This window comes from Miniopterus schreibersii (assembly GCF_964146895.1).
Source record: "Miniopterus schreibersii genome assembly, chromosome: 4".
NCBI classification, from domain to species: Eukaryota; Metazoa; Chordata; class Mammalia; order Chiroptera; family Miniopteridae; genus Miniopterus; species Miniopterus schreibersii.
The window spans coordinates 57,697,971-57,719,114 of NC_138105.1; the positions used below are offsets into that span (position 1 = coordinate 57,697,971).

Genomic DNA, 21,144 nt, shown 5'->3' on the forward strand with positions numbered 1-21,144 from the left:
CCTGTTGAAAAATTTTAAGATTTAAAAATAAGAGCTCTTGGGCTGTTTCCAAGTGCACATCAGTAGATGAGTGGATAAAAAGATGTGGGACATGTACACCATGGACTACTATGCAGCTGTAAAAAAGAAGGATCTCTTACCCTTTGGGACAGCAGGGAGGGATCTGGAGAGTATCATGCTAAGTGAAATAAGCCAGGCAGAGAAAGACAAGTATCCCACGATCTCCTGTATATGTGGAATCTAATGAACAGAATAAACTGATGAACCAAGTAGATCCAGAAACATGGAAGCTTGCAACAGACAGACGAATCTCAGAAAAAGTGGGGAGGAGGCAGGAAGAGATTAACCAAAGAATTTATATGCATGTATGCATAACCCATGGACACAGACAAGTGTGGTGAAGGCCTGGGGACGGGGTGGGAGTGGGTGGAGGGAGTCAATGGGGAAAAAAGGGGACATCTGTAATACTTTCAATAATAAAGATAAATTTAAAAATTAACCCTGGCTGGTGTTGCTCAGTGGTCAGAGCATCAGACTGCTCACCGAAGGGTCTTGCGTTTGCCCCCTGTCCCATCTCATGTGATGTCTCCCTCTCCATCACTCCCTCCCTTCCAATCTTTCTGAAAAGCAATGGAAAAAAATATCCTCAGGTGAGAATTAACAAAAAAAATAAATGAAATAAATAAATAATAAATATAAATAAGAGCTGAACTCTTTTGTACACCCTTCTGCCTGCTTCATACATCTGTGTCCTCAGCCCCACTTCAGATCCTATGTTTACAAAGTCAAGAGGATGGACTGGAGGTTTCAGTGATCAATACCAGCTAAAGGTTTATTTTATTTTGTTAACAATGTCATGTCTAAGAATTTAAACAGAATGTAAAGAATAAGACAGTTCTATTCACTAAAAAAGGGATTGTATGTTCTGACACTATCCTATCCATATGCTTTGGGAGTATACAAAAATGCAGAACCTTCTCTGTAGATTTTCCTCAGCCCATTGCAGGCTCTTTAATTGGATTCAAATTTAGAAAGGAAAACTATGTCAGAACAAAAACAGCAACAAAACTAACTTTCACATAACATTTCATATATTACTCTCCAGTTTGAGAGCCTTTAGTGACACTTTATTGCTCAGTAGATAAAATCTAAGGTCTTATGTGTATGTATATATATATATATTTATGTGTATGTATATATATATATATATATATATTTTTTTTTTTTTTGGCTTCACCTTGTCTTTTTAATTTATTTCCTATCATTTTAAAAATGCTTTACTGGACTTTGAATAAATGAATAATGAGAGAATTATAAAAAGTCTTTTTTGTTTGTTTGTTTTCGTAATTCACAAGATTTAAAGGCACAGCAGCTTAGTTCAAATTCTAGTTTGCCACTTAGTACTTACGCAGTCTTGAAGACTTTATTAATTATGTCATCTTAACATTTCTAAACTCCAGTTCATCATCCTGCTCTTAAGAAGATAAAATTATATAAAAATAAATGTTAGTTATGTTCTTGTTTCCATCAGTGTCGTCCATTATATTACTTGTTTTTAGTAGTGCTGAATTTGCTTAAAACATCTCCCAAGTGGCTTCTACATATGAGAAACTTAATCACAGCCAGTGTAAGAATTCATACCCATCAGTATATCCTATTAACATCTTCTGACATAGAGTTTGGCCTACATAATTTACTATTTGTTTAATGTATATAAGTTTTGCCTCTGCAGCTATGTTATAACTTTTCAAGGACAATGGAAATGATTCAAATATATAGATAAAAATAGCAGAGATGGTGAAAACAACTGGCATTTATATGTCGCTTTATAATAAGTCAAGGGCTTTCACATACTTTATCTGATTTACTACTCAAAATCCTTGTGAGGTGGGTAAGGTAGGTCTTATTTTTATTACCCTAATTTCATATATGAGTTAACTGAGGGGCCTAGAGAAAATGTAGATTTCCTGCATATGGTTTAAAACCTTAATTTATGTCTTCTAGCCTCGGATCCAGAGTACTTTCACTACATAATATTGTCTTCTAAAGAATAAGTATAGTGGTAGGTATCAGGTTGACTGTGAGAGTAAAAGTCCATTGGCTGTTGATTTATAAAACCCGAGATAGGTTTTAGAACACACACAATCTTTTCTTTATAGAGATTCAGTCAATATATCTTTTCAATGTCATCAGCATCTATACTAAGTATTGTAATGAATAAAATTGCTCTAATTTAGAGGCAAGGGACACGTATTTTTATTCACCTGGGGTTTTCAGACTGACCGCCCCTGGGAGATGTTTTAACATTATTTCTAAATTAATAACAGTGGTCACATAGCCCGAGAGTCCATCACTTCTTAGGGTGGTACATCTAGATTCTCACCCCTTTGTGTCATATTTCTGACCTCAGGTGTCTGAATTTGCTGTCTCTGGTAAACGCATTGTCTGTGAGTAATGTGTTACCCTTGGAAACTTTTTCTCATGACCCATCCTCAAGCATATTATTTTTCAGCAGGGCCTGGGATTTAGCTTTAACTGCTACATACAGTTTATACTTAATGGATTCTGTCTCTTCTCTTCCTGATATTTTTTCAAATTAATTATTTGTAGTGACATTACAATGAATAAAAAGTCCACAAGGTGATCAATGGAAAGAATGCTCACAAATAAATGACAGACCTACTGATGGGTCTGAAATATATGCCTCATGAAGGTGCAATGCTCTTTACATTTGTTTCACAAGGTCAAAGATAATGGCTCCATACTACTATAATCAGACAGAGGACACATGCCATAACCCAAGAGGGAAGCAAATAGCTCTGGGACTGGAGCTTGCTCATCTGAAAGAAAAAGTCAGAATACTGATGGGTCATTTAACGGATGGTTAAGCTCTCAGAACCAACGTAGTTCTATGCGAATGGACTGGGATTAATTTAGGTTTATTCACCCGCCTTTCTGGCTGGTGAGAAAGATACAAATATACCTAATTTTATACTGGGCCTCAGCCCTCAGTGTGAAAAAGATTCCTCAGTAGGTCATGGCGCATGCTTTGCAAATGAGTCTGACATGCTTTCTTTTAATGTAATAATTGTGTCACTTTTCTATTCATATGAATTAGTGGCTCTCATACTTTAGTAAGCGTCAGAGTCACCTGGAGAACTAGTTAAAGCATAGATTTGTTTGCCCCATCTCTGATCTAACAGAGATGAGTTGGGACTGGGGAATCGTATTTCTAACGAGTTCCCAGGTGATGCTGAGGCTGCTGGTCTGTGAGTAGCACTGATCTAACTAAGAAGAGGCATTAGTGGAGCAAATCTTCAGATAGCCTTTATTATTAAAGCACAGCTCCGCCTGGCCCACTTTCTCCAACTTGCAGTTTCTGCTTCCCAGGGATAACCATGTCAGGTTTTTCCCTTTATTCTCTTATATGCCTCTATATTTGCAGATAGTGTGTGAATATTATTGTTCTATGTGAATATTATTGTTCTCTGAGTATTGTTTGTCCGTTTGGTTTTGTTTTTTGTTTTCCTATTATATGAATGTGTATTTGACAATATTATTCCACTCTTTTCCTCCAGCTTCAGTATAGTTATAGCACCAACTTTTGTTAAACCAATATTTAGGTAAGAGTATTCATATCTGAATCCAATAGTGCACTACAACTATACTTTCTGTTTATATTTTTTCCCTTTCTAGCCTTAATTGCCCTACATTTCATTTGCTTATAATTTTATATATAACTAAGCTTCAGTTGTCCATATAGAAAATAATATAATAATTAATAAATAATAATACAAGAATAAACTCTGTTTTATGTACTCACAACTCTAAACCTACTTTTGCCACACCCTGTATGCAGCAGTAATTTATCCTAATCTCTTTGAAAAAAACTGTAACTCTCCTTTTAATATGTTTTTGAAAAATAGTCAGTAAATAAGTTTGTTTTCCTATTATTTGTTTGCTTGTTTGTTTTTTTCTTTATGGAGATACCCTTCTTGCAGCTTCTCTCCACCCCCTTGTACATTCAGGAGATGATCTCTAGGTTGGCTGTCCTTTGCTAATGCCCTTCAATATTATGTTTTTGTAGTTGACTGTCTTATTTCTTTTTATTTTTTAGTATTTTTTTTCTATTTAATTCACTGAATGGTTAAGCTTTCAGAGCCAAGGAATTTCTATTCAAATGGAGTGGGATTAATTTAGGTTTATTCATCCGCCTTTCTGGCCGGTGAAAAGGCCGCAGACATATCTAGTGTATATGCTGGTCATCAGCCCTCTCTGTGAAAAAGATTCTTCAGTAGGTCTTGGCACATACTTTGAGAATGAATAGAATTTCTATGACCTTCATTTTTCAAACTGTCTCTTAATTATTCTATGCCTGCTATCCCATTTTCACTTTCCAAGAGCTGTTTCTTTCTTTATCTCCTAAGTGCTCATTTCTTTTTAAATTTCTGTTTCTATGGAGGATCTTTGTCTTAAAGTTCTTTGAGGAAATTAAATTTAGATTTTGGGGGGAAATTTTCTTCTCTGCCATATATTGTCTTTGTTTCCTTGAAATTTATTGTAACTTTTGTTTATTTTGGCCTTTAAATTTTACATTAAAAGTTCTCTCAAATGTCTGGTAATCCTTGGCTACCTGATCATATTTATTAGTGAAATAGTGAAAATTCTACTCTGAAGTTTTCTGTGTAGCAGAAGACTTTACCTGCAGTTACTGGGTATGTACCTGGGAGCCTACTAAGGGTGTCTCTCTTATTGATTTCAGTTCTTCACATAGGAATTCATCTATCTCTTGTCTAAGGGGTGCAAGATAGGCTAGTAGCTTCCTGGGAGCCTAGTGAGGGAAGGTAGCTTTGGTTAAATAATACTTGGTATATAAACTCATATGGAACACTGATTTTCACAGTAGCTTGGCATTCTTATTGTCACCTATTTCTAGTATTCTGAAAACATACTTCTCTCATTGAAACTCCAATCCGCTCTGGGTGGGGAGCACAGTGGATGAGCTACAGAAACCACCTGGTGGTTGGGATTGAGGAGCAAACCCAGGAGAGTCTAACTGCCCTATATAAAAAGTGTCAGTCTTTTATTTCACATTTAACCTTGCCCTCAGAAATACCGGATGCCTCCAATTTTAAGGATTTTCAAAGTTTAGTGGCAAAATGTATGCTTCTGTCCCAGTAATTATCAGCCATATACAAAATTTATATCAATTCCACTGTTTTCTTGATTTATCTGATGTTTTACTGTAATTTTCGTAGGGTTTCTGGAGAAAGTGGAGATTAACTCTTGTGTTCAGTCTGCTCTGTATTACCAATTGTTACGAATTCTCTAAATTAAATCTATCAAAGTAATGGAAATAGGATGTTCATGGTAATGTTGGAGGAGGTCATTGAGGGGATGGAGGTGGCCTCGGGTTGACCTGTGAGCTGAACTTGGACAATCAGAAGCTCCTCACTCCCTCCCCTCTCCCTGGAATGTGCATCCTGCCTGCCATTTCCACACTAGGAGCTGTTCAATCCTCTATATAAACTTAAATCCTCTATATAAACTTAAAATGATGGGCAAGTGCAGACATCTGCTTATCTCCCGGCTCCCCGAGACAAGCCTGGTAAGTATGTTCTCTTGCTTTTTTAATCTGCCACCTCTCAATCTGGAGTGGCCTGCCATTTGCTTTGATATATCTATCCTTGCCCCCTGTGTGTGGGGGGGGGGGGGGGGCTGCACTTAAGTTTTTGAACCAGTGATTGGTGAGCCAGCCTGTAAATGTAATAAATGGGTCTTGGTAAAGAGTCATCATAGAGGAAAGGTTGTTCTTTGACCTCTATGTGGTGAGGGGTGATCTGTTAGGTGTCTGTGTGCCCCTGCATGAGAGCGGGGACACCCTGAGAATGCCAGCTGGTCTAATGCGCAGTTTGAGGAACTGCACTTAACTCGTGTGGGCAAAGAAAGGAAATGCATGGCTGTGTGCAGTGGGCAGACCTCGGCTGTGGGCCGCCCTCAGCCGCCGATCAACTGGAGGCTGAAGATCAACTGGAGTGAGAAAGCTGGACTGAGAGCTGAGGTTAGAGAAGGACTTGTGTGTGTCTACTATGCTGCTGGCTTTGGGGCTAGAAGAAAAGGTGGGAGAGCAGGATCATAGTTGGAGACTTTGGCATGCTGTTTTGTAAAGCTAAGAGGGTGCAAACTGCCCCGGATTAAAGTCCCAGCGCTTGTGTCAAAGGTTGGTTGGGACGCTAAGAGGTAAAATGAGGGAAAAGTGAGGAGTGTGAAGAGGATGACATTGTGCCTGCCCGCGTGGCTCAGTGGTTGAGCATCGATCTAGGATCCAGGAGATCGCAGTTGATTCCCTGTCAGGGCACATGCCCAGGTTGTGGGCTCGATCCCCAGTAGGGGGTGTGCTGGAGGCAGCCAGTGAATGATTCTCTCATCATTGATGTTTCTATCTCTCTCTGTCCCCTGTCCTCTCTCTCTGAAAAAAATAATTTATTTTTTTTTTTAAAAGAAGAAGACTGTTGTGGTGATTGACAGTATTCCCAATGCAAAGGAAAGCAAAAACAAAGCAATGACAACCCCAGCCAGAGGGGCAGTCCCCAACCCAGGAAATATTCGTGAAGAGAGAATATATTCCTGCTGAGGTTATTGTTATAAAGGGTCTGCTGAAAATAATCCAGAAGCAAATGTGGTTTGACCTCATTGTTATGGGACTGACCACTGTGTTGGTTGTTCTATGGAAAGGAAGCCTTAAAACCTGAACGGACAGTTCAGCCTTGCCCTTTCTGCCCCTACCATCTCTCATGCCCTGCCTGCTCCTTTAGAGGCCTCAGGGATACAGTCCTATTGGGGGTGGATGCCTCCCACACCTGAGTATAAGATGCAGGCCAACATTCCTCCAGGTGAGGGTCAATGAAGGTGACTGGAGGCCTCATGTTGAGCTCACTACTCAGTGGTCCCCAGAAATAGACAAAAGATGACAGTTCTGGTTGCTACTGGAGCCAAATGTAGTCTAATACATAGTAACCCTCTTTTCTGGCTCCCTCGGTGCCATCGATGGTTATGAAGAGAAATGGGAAGGTCGGGAAGTTCCCTTCGACACTGAAGTCTAGGCATTCTTCCCCAGGAGAATACAAAGTTTTTCCCTCACCAATATCAGGGAATATATTGGTGATTGATAGCTTATAAGGTCAAACTCTGCACACCTCTATGGGTGAAATCTGCCTCCAGGTTAGGGTAATCAAACCAGTACTGAGGGGAAGCATCAACTGGCAACCAGCAAGTCTACCGCCCCCACGAAGAGTGGTAACATTCAAGCAATACAAATTGCCTGGGGAGGCATAAAGAAATAGGAGAAAATACCAAAGCATTACACTGAGTGGGAATTGTACACCTTGCCTACAGTGTTTTCAACAGCCCCATGTGGTTGTTAAAAAAGCCAGATGGCTCATGCCAATTACCATGGACTACCAAGAATTGAACAAGGTAGTGACCCCCATCCATGCAGCTGTGCCCAAGATTGCCATCCTCTTAGATACCTTGGCCTCAGTCCTAGGTACCATGTTGTGCTGGATGTAGCAAATGCTTTTTTCAGTATATCCCTTGTTGCTGAGTCACAAGATTAATTTGCCTTCATGTGGGAGGGGCAATATGGACCTTTCAAGTGCTTCCCCAGGATTCCCTTGAGAGCCCCACAATATGTCAGGGATGGTAGCCCAAGACCTATCTCTGTTCTCCTTTCCTACATCTATAAAATGGGCCCATTGTATTGACAATACAGTGCTAACATGAGGACTGCCTCTGCTGCAGGACACTGGAGACTTTGCTGGAATATCTGTGAGGGAACCCACAGAAAATTAAAGGCACAGGCAAAGCTTTAAAGTTTTGGGGAGTCATTGGTTGAATAAGGCCTGTGTTGTCCAAGAAGCTGTTATTGATAAGTTGCAACCTATCCAACCCCCAAGAACAGGAAAGAGGTACAGGCTTTTGTAGACACTTTGGGGTTCGGGGGGACTTTATTCCCCCACCCCCGCACATTGCTGCCATCCTTTATACCCCCTGGTAAAGAAAGGTCACACGTAGAACTGGGTATGAGAGCAGCAAGCCACCTTTGAGAAGGCAAAAATTCTAGTGAAACAGATTAAAGCTCTGGGTATCTCCCAAGCAGGTCTACCATTTGAATTAGATGTGTCTGTGACTTCAGACGATATGGGTTGGGCACTGTGCCTGAGACAACAGAAGGAGAGAGTACCCCTAGCATTTTGGCTCCAGTTCTGGAAGGGATTAGAAGGCCAATATCCCGCCATACATCAACAGCTCCTGGCAGTGTATACAATGCTCCTTCAGGTAGAGCCTCTCCCAAAGGAACAGCAAATTATGGTAAGAACTTCCCTTCCTTTCAAGGGTGAGTTGAGAATATGTTCCATCAACCCTCCTCTGCCATGGCTCAAAATCCCACACTGGCTAACTAGCATGCTTGTCTGCAACGGAGGAGCACTCTGTCCACCAGCACACTTTCTCTAGATACTAGACCCTGTAGAGTATGTAGATACTCCAGATACTCTGCCCCTATACCTGTGGCAGCCCCCGCAGCCTGTAGAGAGAAAGTAGGTTAATTCTCACTAATAGTAGCTCTATTTCCAATCTATCAAAATAAGTGAATCTTTTATAAACTATAAAAATGGACTGGAAGTAGATAATTTTTCATTAGCACAATAGTTGTACTCTTTCAAACTAAGATGGGTCTATTCAGGGTAACCCACCCACATGAATTGCAGTGTCTAATCAGCCTAACACTGACATCTGGATATAAACAGGAATGAACTGCAGCAGCCAGTGGGTTGAACTCATTGGTTTGGTGATCACTCATGAGCTCTGGATTTGAATCCTTTGTACTGACAGTTGGGTTGTTCTAAAGGGATTAACCCTCTGGCTTAATCCCTTTAGAACAATGGGAAGCCGAGGGGTCATGAATAAGCCTTTGTTACATTAGGATATGTGGAAAGACATTCAGGTTTGCCTGCAAGAGCCTGAGGCTGTCCTTACTGCCTTCCAAGTCCAGGCTCACAAGAAACTGACACCCTCTGGCAACCAGGAAGCTGAATTCTTAGCTCAGGTATGAACCTTAGCAACTGATCCTTCAGTAGACATAGCAGGTTTTGTGCACAGAAAGAGTAGCCACTGTAGTGGCAGGGTGGGATGGCATGTGGCCAAGGATGCTGGATTGCTCCTGAAATACAGCAACAAGGTTAATGTATTAATATGTCTTGTTCTAAACTACACCCAAGGCAACTGCCACAGGTGTCTGGACCATCCACCAAAGTTCCCAACAGGTACTAGGTTGGCAAATGATTATATTGGCCCCCTCCCTCTGTGTGAGGATTCTAAATATGCCCTGGTGTGTGAGGAGACTGTTTCTGTCCCAGTATAAGTATTCCCTATCATTATACAAACCAGGCTGCCACCATTAGGTGGTGAAAGAAGCTGAGTGCAATGTATGGATACCTTCCTTGAATACACAGTGCTTGAGGGTCACATTTCAAAGGTCATGATGTGCCAGACTGGGCAAAAGAACATGACATTGAATGGAGATCCCATCTCAGCTATAACCTGAAAGCAGGAGGTTTGATAGAAAACAGCAGATTAGATTACTAACCAATAAAACATCTTGAACAGCTGGACTAAAGTACTATCTCAGGTTTTAGTACATATGAATGATCAGCCAGTAGGGCCTGTAGTCCCATATGCCAGACTGGGACCTTGCCAACATGCCCAACACTGGAAAGGTATGGAAATCAAAGAGAGCCATTGCCCCTCTTATTCATGGATCAAGGGGCATTGCTGCTGAGAACACCAAGTCCCGTCACACTTGGGAAAGACATTCTTGACTGGAATTGGCAATGGACATCCCACAGAGATGAGTGAGTTACTTTGTACCCCTGGGTGAGAGGGAACTGCTCAATTCAACTGGGATCCCATTGTTCTGCTGCAAACCAGACATATTAAAATGCACTTTACCTGAAATGGAACATGTGCTATGGAGAGAGGGGAGAAGTTGGGAGTCCCAGTCTGGCACACCCTGCCCCCAGTCCACCTCATCGACCTGACAGTGCTGCCCTCCCCCACTGCCAGCCCCACCAGGCCAACATGGATGGTATACACAACCAGGCCAAGTTCCTAAAGCTGCCAGCCCTCCTCTCCTCCAGGCCAGGTGGGCATGCTCTGTTTTCCACCCATTCAATCATTTGGCCATCAACTTTGCCCCCTCCACTGCCTGGTGGATGTTATAACACATATAGAAGTGCTCACTAAATTCACCCAACAAGCCTTGAACAGTAGCTGGCAAAGCCTGTCTTCACTGAACACTGATTTAAATATCTCTAATGAGAAAAGCTATCCTCCAAAAGAGGATGTCTATGGGAATGATTACCGCGTTGCAAGGAGGCACCTGTCCCATTATCTAAAGAGAATGTTTTATGTTCATACATAATGAGTCTGCTAATGTGTCATCTTTATTAAGTTACGTGTGGACACAAGTAAGTGCCCTGAGTGATCAATCCAGGACACTTAGTAAATCAATGGTTCCTATCATGGGGCTCTTGGTAGAAAAAATTGTTACTTATTTTGGGAATCGTTATCTTAATCTGTATTTCTCTTGCATGTGTCTAAATTGTTGCTGAGGCCTCTGCCTCCAGTGCAGCCAGATAGATGCCAAATGAGCCACCTCAATGCCAATAAAATGCCTTGCTGACCACAACTCAGGGCCCATTGAGGAAGGGGGTACATGGAAGATAGTAGGAGCCGGTGGAGGGCTGGAATGTTGGAGTAGAAGTCATTAAGAGAATGTGACCACCGGTTGTCCCATGACATAGACATCCCTCCCCTTGACCTTGGAATGTATGGCCCACCTACCATTCCCACAGTAGAAGATGTTTTTAAGGACATAGCCTTGTTGGACCACCTGGACTGAATACCTTACTGAACCAGTTAAGGCTTCTCTATAAGCTTTTCAGATTCTGGCAAGTGGGTGCAGATACCTACTCATCAAGTGTCAGTATGTAGTTCCCTTGCTTATAAAACCTGCCACCTACCAGTCTGGAGTGGTCTGTGTCTTTCTTTGGTGTCTTCCTTTTCTCTGTGTAAGGGGGCCAGTGAGCCAATCAATAGGTAACTAGAGAGCACTTTGCAGATTTGGATTTTACACAACTGTTTCTCCATGTTTCGTGTCAAAATTTATTTTGAAACTATTTTACTCTGAAAGTGATGTTTATAAATTGATATTATCTAAATAAGTGTAAGAGATTTTCATTATTTCTCAGTACTTATCAATGTAAATGCATGGCTGAGACAAAACATGGGTTTTGTATTCTACAGTTATCTGATTATTTAAAACTTCAGATTCATAGCTGAGTTTTGATAAAATATCTAAATTAAAATCAATACCAATTAGAAAAAGAAATGCATGACATTTTTTTCTAGTGTTTGTTACTATATATACATCCCAATTGTTTTTCCCCATTTCCTTCTAGTTTTACTTTATTCTTTTTTGTTAATTTTTTTCATAGCTTTTCTTTCTTGTCATTATCCTTTTAAAATGTATTCTTATTTTTTATATATTCTTAATTTTATATAAACTAATCATCATTCTTGTATGTTTATTTCTGTTTTTCCTGAACTCACTACTCTTATGAACAAACTCCTTTAAATATATAGATAATAGTCACCAGGTTTGGAAAATCTTTCCTGTTATTTTAACTACCCTGTTTTTCTTTATTAGCTCCATTTCATTCTTTCAAAAATAAGTGAATCCTTTAAAATCTATAAATATAAATTAAAGGGAGATCATTTTTATAAGCACAATAGTTGCACTTTTTCAAACTAATAACATATTTCATTTGCCTTAAAAAAGCTCATAGAATAAAATTTCCTCACTGAAATTATTCATTTGTTTTACCTAAAATTAAACTTTAAAAATGTTTTTTTGCTTTCTTCTGTAGATACTTATTTCAAACACAAACCAAACAAAAGTAAAATGATATATAAATATGAAAACATTTATTTTACATTTTCTTGATTATTAAGATTGTGATAATATTCATTTAAAACATTTTTCTTATTACTAAAAACAAACACAATAAAAAAGTAGCTTCAGCAATGTACGCAGAAATACTTTTCAAATTGACATTAGAACATACTATGTTTTACCATACTATAAAATATATGTTGTGCCAGGCTGGGTGTGGCTCAGCAGTTGAGCATCCACCTAGGATCCAGGAGATCACTGTTCAATCCTGCTCAGGGCTAGTGACCAGGTTGCAGGCTTGATCCCGGTAGGGGGCGTGCAGGAGGCAGCCGACCAATGACTCTCATCATTGATGTTTCTATTTCTCTCTCCCCCTCCCCTTTCCTCCCTCTGAAATCAATAAAGATATATTTTTTAAAAACACACAAAAAACATATGTTGTGGCTGCAGTTGTTGAATGGGTAACAGTTTCAACTGTAAGCATAACCAGGTACCTTAATATACCAGAAATCTAGATAAGAGACAGGATTCACTAGTTTTTAAGACCACAATTTTGGTCTTAACATAATGGGTCCAAGTCCTGACTTTGCCACTGTGGTTTAACTCAAGTTATTTTCGTTCTTTGGACCTCAATTTAATTGGCATAAAAATGGAGATTTACAACCAAAGACTATCCTAAAGATCAAACAATCTCCTCTATACGGAGTATTTAACACAGTGCCTGGCACATAGTTAGCACTCAGTGAATCGCTGCTAATATTATTAATAGGCCATTCAAATATACTTCATCAAAATGAATGAAACTGTACAAATCACAAACAATATTAATTCCACATAATACCAAAATTGGTAGCATTACTAGTATTTACACTGGGGAAGTGAAAACAGCTAGACTTTTATGCTCAGAGAAGGTAATACACTAAATTATTATTACTGTCTCTGGATGAAATAAAATAGGAAATGGTAGGGGTTGTGGTTGACATGTGCTTTTACTTTAAAAGCTGAAACAAGGTTTTAAAATGTGCAATAGTGTGGTCACTAGCAATAGCTTTCTTTTCAGTGTACTTGGAAGAATCACTTAGTCAACAAATATTATTTGATTGCCAATTATGTGCCTGGCTGTGTTTACCTACCATGCAAAAGGAATATACCGCCTTTTTATGCTCTGAATACTTTCCTTTTCCACAGACATTTCCACTGGGCCTGGGAGATGGGCAATTCTATGCATGGACAGATGGTTTGAGAAGAAAAGACTGGCATGACTATGAAAGCATTCAGAAAGAGGCTATGCGCTCAGGTATGGAGTTCAGTGTAAGCCAAAGTGCTGCTTCACTTACTGAAGTGTCTCATTTGTCACTTAAATATCTCTAATTAGTATTTCTTCTGCACACAGTAAGGTATGTCTCATGGGGATATTGGAGGTCAACACGGGACAGAACTAAAACAATGTCAAATTTCAGAGAGAAAACAAATAATACATAACCCTTACAATATTAACTGAGGAAGTCATTAAAATTTTAGAAATCTATAGTACTTTGTATTTCCAAACTGCTTTTTAATAATTTCTGGGAGTATCTTTGGATTTATCAGTGGGACTTGACTTGATAGGCAATGTCTTGAACTACATTGACTCATTAGTGCTGAGGCATGTTTAACTGGCAATACAGCATATTAAAAGGGTACCACATTCTAGACAGTGGCAGGGATACAGAAGTTTGATGGATCACAGGAGCCAGGGACCTGAGGTTGGCAATACTTGGACAAACAGACAGGTATTTAAACGTAGGCAGTGGGTCTGTACATGTATAGCAGAATTCTAATCGTGGGTTAGACATAGAGGAAACATGTTACTTGTTGGAAAAATTAACAGAAAAAAGCAAGGTTTCTAGAAGGACTAAAAAGTTAGGTTGCTGGAAAAAGGGATTCAGAAGTCTATATAAATAGAAATTAATGAATAACATATGATGGGAATTCATATTCTATTATTTGACCAAAGGGCCTCTAGTTTTTGTGGGGGTTTCTTCATAGTGAGGATGTCACAGAAATTGGGAAGCTATTGTTGGTAAAGACATTTGAGGAGCCCCAAGACACTGCATTCTGGGTAATTCAGCATCAGATCCATGACCAGCCACAATGTGAGGTCCTACTGGTCAACCTTCCTCATAACTAATCCTGTCAGGAAAACTGGAATGATGGCATTTAAATAGTTATAAAATTGTTCCGGGTTGTGAAATGTTTTGAGCTCTGGGTGAGGTGTGAATGATCTAATCATTGTCTTCAATTTCTTCTTTCATTTCTTTTCCCCAAATCATGCTCCCCCTCTCCCAAACTTCATTAAAGCTGCTCTTTCCAAGGATGTTCTCTATTCCTCAGAGAATCTTTCTCTTCCAGGTTTCATTGTCTTCCCACCTTGGCCATGACCCCATGAACAATCATAAATGTGCATTAATTACCATTATCCTCGCTTTTGGAGCCCTCTTATTATTATTATTATTTTTTGTATATTTGCTTAATCAGCCCTATAGTAATCCAACAATCTGTTCCCCTTGCTAACCACAGGATGCTGAAATTATGGGGAAATGTTTATATAATCAAACTAACTGACGTTCCCAAAAGTGAATAATAATAATAGAATAAGCTAAAATTAATTGAATAGGTGTTTTGTACTAGTGCTTCACATACAGATTTCATTTAAACCTTATAATAAGTGTAATAGATAGGTTTAATTATCTCCAATTAGTTTTTTTAAAAACCTAAATTCTTAAGAATTTATTTATTAAATTTTATCTAAAGTTAAGCAGCTAATAATTTGCAGAGCTAGATTAAAGGCCTGGTCTTATATTGTTCCATTACTGCCTGCTGTCAGACCTTGGATAATATCTAGGCAACATGAATTAATGACAAGGTCACATATGAGAGACACGCCTGGGATCAGATCTTAGCTCTTCCATACATGAGCTGGATTAAGTGGCAAATCAATTTATCTTTCTTTTATTCTACTTTAGAGAATTTCTGTGAGAATTAAAGATAATCTACCTTAAGTAATTGGCCAATTATTTGTATATGTTATAAACTCAACTAATGATCACTGTCATTTTAATTCACCAAAGTTACTTTCGCTTGACTCGGTGTGCTTACTTACCCTTTGCTTGTGCTGATGAGTTTTGGATACAAAATCTAGAACACTACATTTATTTCCACTTCATGCTGCTTCCCTTTCTGCCCCCTGGATGAACAAGTCTTTTATATTCTCTTTCTCACTTGAGCCAAGGGAAATTGACCTCAAAGGAAATTGGTAATATAATAGGTTTTCTAAAGTGCAAATTTTCTGTGGAATCAAAAAGCTTTTAAATACTATTATGCTATATGATTCACTGGAAGATATAATTCATCATTTTTTAAATATTATGAAATATACCATAAATAAAAGGAGTAAACACACATGCAGGTGCAGGGTCAAAATAATCCTCCTTGTTCTCAATATCCAGGTCCAGAAAAGGATCATCTTTGCAGTTCTGTTCCTTCAAGGCTTGAAGTTTATGTTTACTGTTATTTTTCTCTGTAGTACTTTTCCCCCGCCTATATATTTAGATATATAGCCCTAAACAAACATGGTTGCATTTTGCCTGCGGTTGAACTTTATCTGAAAATTGATTTGTACTGTTTGATTTTCTTCTTTCACTCAAAATTATTTTTGAGATTCATCCATGTCAAGGTGTAGAATTCTAGTTGATTCATTTTTACTGTTGTTTTATTTTCTATAACATTCTCTCTTCATGGACATTTGGGGGTTCCCAAGTTTTGTTTATTATATACAGTGTTGTTATAAGTATTCATGTGCATGGTGCTAGGGTAGAGGGGAGATTTTCTTAGGGTACATAATGAATAGTAGACTGTATGTCTAAGGCATGCACATTTCAGGTATGTCATGTAGTCCATGACAAACTGTTTTCCAGAGTTGACATACTGATTTCACTCTAATCAATAATAGATGGAATTCCCATTGCTCTATATCTTTGTGAACACTTGGTAGTTCTGACTTGTTTCCCCTAATTTGGTGGTATGATATAATCTCTCATTGTCAATTAAATTTGCATTCTGCTAACTTCTAATGTAGTTGATATCTTTTTTATGCTTATGGGCTGTTCGTGCCTTCTTTTTGGTAAAATTCCTATTTCTGCTTTTACCTTTTGAATTTCTTTCTCTTCCTTATTGAGCCACAAGCTGTTCTTAATTTGTTGTAAATAATATCCTTTATTGGTTGTATATGATGAAAATATCATATAACACATTTTGTAGATTGTTTTTTAAAAATCTCTAGAAGTTCTGAATTTTGATGCAGTCAAATTTGGAAATCATTTTTTCTAAGGATAGATCATACTGATGTTCTATATGACCTATTAAAAGTTAGAATATTTTACCTTTTACATTTAGGTTTTAAATTCAACTTGTCTTCATTTTTACCTGTTGTAAGGTAGTGTTTCAATATTTATTTACTTTTCACCCATTTAGATAACCAAAACCAGCTCTATTTATTGGAAAATTTATGATTTTCTTCATTACTCGGCTGTGTTGACTATTATATATTAAGTTTTCATATTTGTGCTTTCTCTTCTATTTCTCAATTTTGTTCTGTGAGTAAAAATCTCTGAGCTAATACCGTATCTAAGTACTGTATCTTTATAACTATTACTGATATCTGGTAGAGTTCACTCTACTTTCTTTGTTTTTCCTTGAGAATGTACTGCCATTCTTAACATTATGCCTTTCTTTAAAATTTTTTATTCAGCTTGTCAGACTTTAGACACACATCCACAGATACACCAAATTACTTGAATTTTAGAATTGAATTGTCTTCATAAATTAGGGAATAAGCGATAATTTCCAATATTAAATCATCCACTCTATGGTACACATTGTATTTATTTGTTCTTTATTCATTATCATTAGGGATGTGCTTGTAATTTTATTTTCAGACATTTTCAGTGCTATTTTTAGAAAACTAATGTGGAAACTGCATGTTATTGATTTTATTGAAATTCTACATTATTTAGAAATGTTAATTTTTAATATTGATTTGAATTCAAAAAACTTTTTAAGTTCTTCTATGACTAATAATCACTTACCTATAGGTTACTTTGGATTTTCAACGTAGATATCACAATGTCAATTTTCAATGCAGAAAATCACAATGTCAGCATCAATGTAGATATCAACATCGTGATATCTACAAGTAATGACAGTGGTTTTATTATGTTTATTTTTTATTTTCAATCTAGACATCATAATTTTAGTTCTTTTTGTTCTGATACTGCCCTTGCTAGAAACTTCAGTGGAATCTTGAGCAGTGGGTATTGGTGGCTACTCATGACTTGTTAGTATTCTAACAAGCAAATTGGACACTCTTGCTAAGGTCCTATCTATCTATCTGTCTATCTATCTATCTATCTATCTATCTATCTATCTATCTATCTATCTATCTATCTATCTATCATCTATCTATCATCTATCTATCTATCATCTATCTATCTATCTGTATCTATCTATCTATCATCTATCTATCTATCTATCTATCTATCTATCTATCTATCTATCTATCTATCTACCTACCTACCTACCTACCTACCTACCTATCATCTATCTATCTATCTATCATCTGTCTATCATCATGTATCTGTTTAATGAAAACACATTCTACCATGTTTGCTAAGCTTCTGGTCTGGTTTGCTGAGAGTTTATGAGTTTTATTTTACTTTATAACCTAAGTGAATATTTATAATATGTTTTTTATTTGTTTGCATTTGTTGAAATAGATATGACAAATATTATTTAATCTGTTATTTGAGTAAATTATATTTATGGATTTTCTACTGGAAATCAAACTTGCAATTCTAGACCAAATCTATCATTTTATTTATTACTGGATTTGGCTTGCTAATATTTTGTTTGGCATTTTTGAATCTTTATTCATGAGTGAATATTGGACATAAATTATTTTTTCTCATGGAGTCCTTGTCAAGTCTTAGTGACATTGTAATGATAGTTTCATAAAATGAACTGAGTAGTATTTCCTATTTTCTACACTTGTAATTACTTGTGTATTAGAATTGTTTATTTATTAATAATTATGGAAATCTTGTGGGTGAACTGTATTGACCTAAACTTTTCTTGGGCAAAGATTTTTAATTACTGGTTTTAAATGCTCATATTTAATAATACATTTATATATAACGTCCTCTTAAAGATTTCATAGTGTCTACAATGCTTGAGTTTGTGTTGTTTTTTTCCTTTCAAATATTATTTGCATCAATTTTCTTTTTTTTAAGTATTATACTACAAATTTGTCAATTTTATTGGTCATTTAAAAAAACAATTTTTGACCTTGTTCATTTTATCTATTATAGTTTTCTCTTGACATAGTCTTATATTGATTATTTTTTTACTTTGAATTTTACTGATTTTTTCCCCTGAATTTTTCAATTTGATTCATAGATTCTTATTAATTTTTGCCTTTTCTATTGTAGAATAAGCATTTGGGGCTCTAAATTCCCTCCAAGTACTACTTTAAGTACATCACACTGCTTCGTGGTCCGATGTTTTATATTCCTTTTTTATGTTTTAGTTAGATTATTTTTTAGTTGTGTTTTGAAATGTCTGGCCTACTTAACACTGAAATTATCTTAAAAATATGAAAACGTGGACACCACCTTCTGATGAAATCTCAATAATATTTATAAAAGTATATTAGCATAATAAGTAGCATTCATCTTATTAAATGTCTTTTTTAGTATTTGTGTTAATATTGATAGTTTATGTTTTGTTTAAGCAATTACATCTTTGTGGCATATTTGGTAATTTTTGAAATAGTAGAAATCTTAAATAACTTTTAAAATAAGTAAGTGGTATATATAGAGAGAGGGGGAAGGTAAGTAATGAGGAAAAGAAGATATTGCTTCCAAAATTGAGGATATGGAGGTTTATTTAATAATATAAAAAAAAAAAAAAACAGATGAGAAAAGAGCAATTGAGGGACAGACCCTAAGAACTTAGGTGTAGCATCTGGGTGCTTTTCAGGTACATCTGTGCCCTTACAGTTACAGTAAATTACTAGGATTCTCTTAATTTGTTAGAAGAATTCTCACTAATATTCAAAGAAACCCAGAACTTTTATTTTTTCATAATCTTATTCTTCTTTTGGGGGCTTACCATTAACCAGACCAATTTAGCTGTAGAGGAAGGGTATCCAACATAGCATTTCAGGGTCAGGATGACTTCCTGGATGAGGTAGACCAAATTTTTAAGGATAAGAGCATATTCTAATATTCAATAAGCTTTTGTTTTTGTTCAATTAAGTCTCCGATTTCTCTTTCTCATGATTTTCTACTAACCCAATCATATTTTATGCATTTTTTCCTATATAGGATACCATTGCATTTCATTTAGGTAGTTTCACATCATTTGAGAATTTATTTATACTAGGTTTCAACTTTTAACAGTTTAGCTATCCCTTTGAGTTTTACTGTATTATGAAATTGATAATCATTCTCAATTATTTATAAAAATTGAGTAGAAAGAACTGAAATATGGATTTCTTTGATAGAATATGAAAGACTGTATAAATTGATATTGATCTGTTATTTAGTATGCATTGGGTATAACTGTTACAGTGAGCAGCTAAAGCTGTCCAGCTGACATTTCTCTATATATAATTTTGGGGGAAAAGCCAATATATTTCTGAAATGAAGATAAAATCTGTCTATGGCATTTTCCTGAACTATGGACCTAATACCTTGTTGAGAAGAAAATGCAGTTAGTTTAGGTAGCTGTTTTTTTAACACGTGAGGTTACCTAATTCTTACAACTTTCTTTTCTCAGTGGTGAACACATACCTTTTAAGACACTCACCTAGGGTGGTGCAGGTGTGTATGTCACTTGCACACATGCATGTGCGATGTGAAATCATTAAGATCATTGACCCGTATTTCTTGAAAACACTTACTTTTCCTTTTCAAATTTGAAAACTTTTGTTTTTCAGTCTTCCTTTTATTCTAATTCAGAAGATTTCCACTGTGCTTATCACTGCTTTGAGATTTCAGTGTGGGTGAACTCAACATGAAAAAAGCCTTTTCCAAGTCTTATATTTTATCTGTTTCTTTGAATTAGGTTATGTCCTCATATAATTATACTCAAATCATGCATTCTACTTTCTGCCTCAGGAATCCTATGAACTATATCTGACTCTTCATTACGTCCATTTGTCCTAGTTTACCACACTCATAAATGTGAATATCTAAGGTTTTTATTACTTTGCAATTTTATTCATTTATTTAGTCACTCGTTCAACAAATACTTTATGCCACTGTATTCTGAATACTGCACCAAACTCTGGAAGAAAAATATAGACAAAAATGAATCACTCTATCTCTTGAGCATAGTCAGAGGAACTTTCATTGTTAATGACACGATGGCCATTTGGATCCAAACCATTAATCTTTCTTGTTTAAAGACATTCAGTAGCCTCCTAACTGATCTCTTTGCCCTGTATTTATCTCTTCAAATAGCAGCCAGAGTGATCTTCTAAACATTAAAAGTCAGATGACTTCACTGCCCTGCTCAAAAGCCTACAAAAGTCAGTCATCATATCCAAAATTAAATCCAAGTTCAGTCCATGATTATGCGAGCCAACACGAACTACCCCTGACACATGTCTCTCTTCTCAGCTCCTACTAACTGATGTGTAGTCTCTCTCCACTGGTCACACAGTTCCATTTCTCTCCACTGGTCACACGATCCCCTAAAGCATGTTAAACATGTCCCAGGGCTTTTCAACAAGCTGTTCCCATGAAACACTTGTAATCTGTATCTTCACAACACACTCTCCCATTCGTTGAGGTCACCAGACCCTATATCACCTGCTTAGACATGCCTGTCAATCACCATATAATCATGCACAGTTATAACTTTCATTCACTCTCTATCTCTTCACCCTACTTAGTTTTTATAGCAATTATCCTTCTGTCTACATTTATACACATATACCTTCATTTAATGAGTTAAAAATTTTGTGATTCCCTGAAATACAATCACTTGCCCAAGGGCCCTAAGTCACACATGATGTTGAATCATTTGCA

General features: G+C 37.0%; 1 protein-coding gene across 2 annotated transcripts in view; it reads left to right on the top strand.

The window, feature by feature from the left end:
* The window catches only part of GALNTL6 (polypeptide N-acetylgalactosaminyltransferase like 6), a 762,501-nt gene that overhangs the window by 246,403 nt on the left and 494,954 nt on the right, over nucleotides 1-21,144 (top strand). For both annotated transcript variants that reach the window (XM_081135404.1, XM_081135405.1), the window contains exon 3: nucleotides 13,202-13,310. In XM_081135404.1, the coding sequence (XP_080991530.1) occupies nucleotides 13,202-13,310 (109 nt within the window). The remainder of the gene's footprint in view (nucleotides 1-13,201; nucleotides 13,311-21,144) is intronic.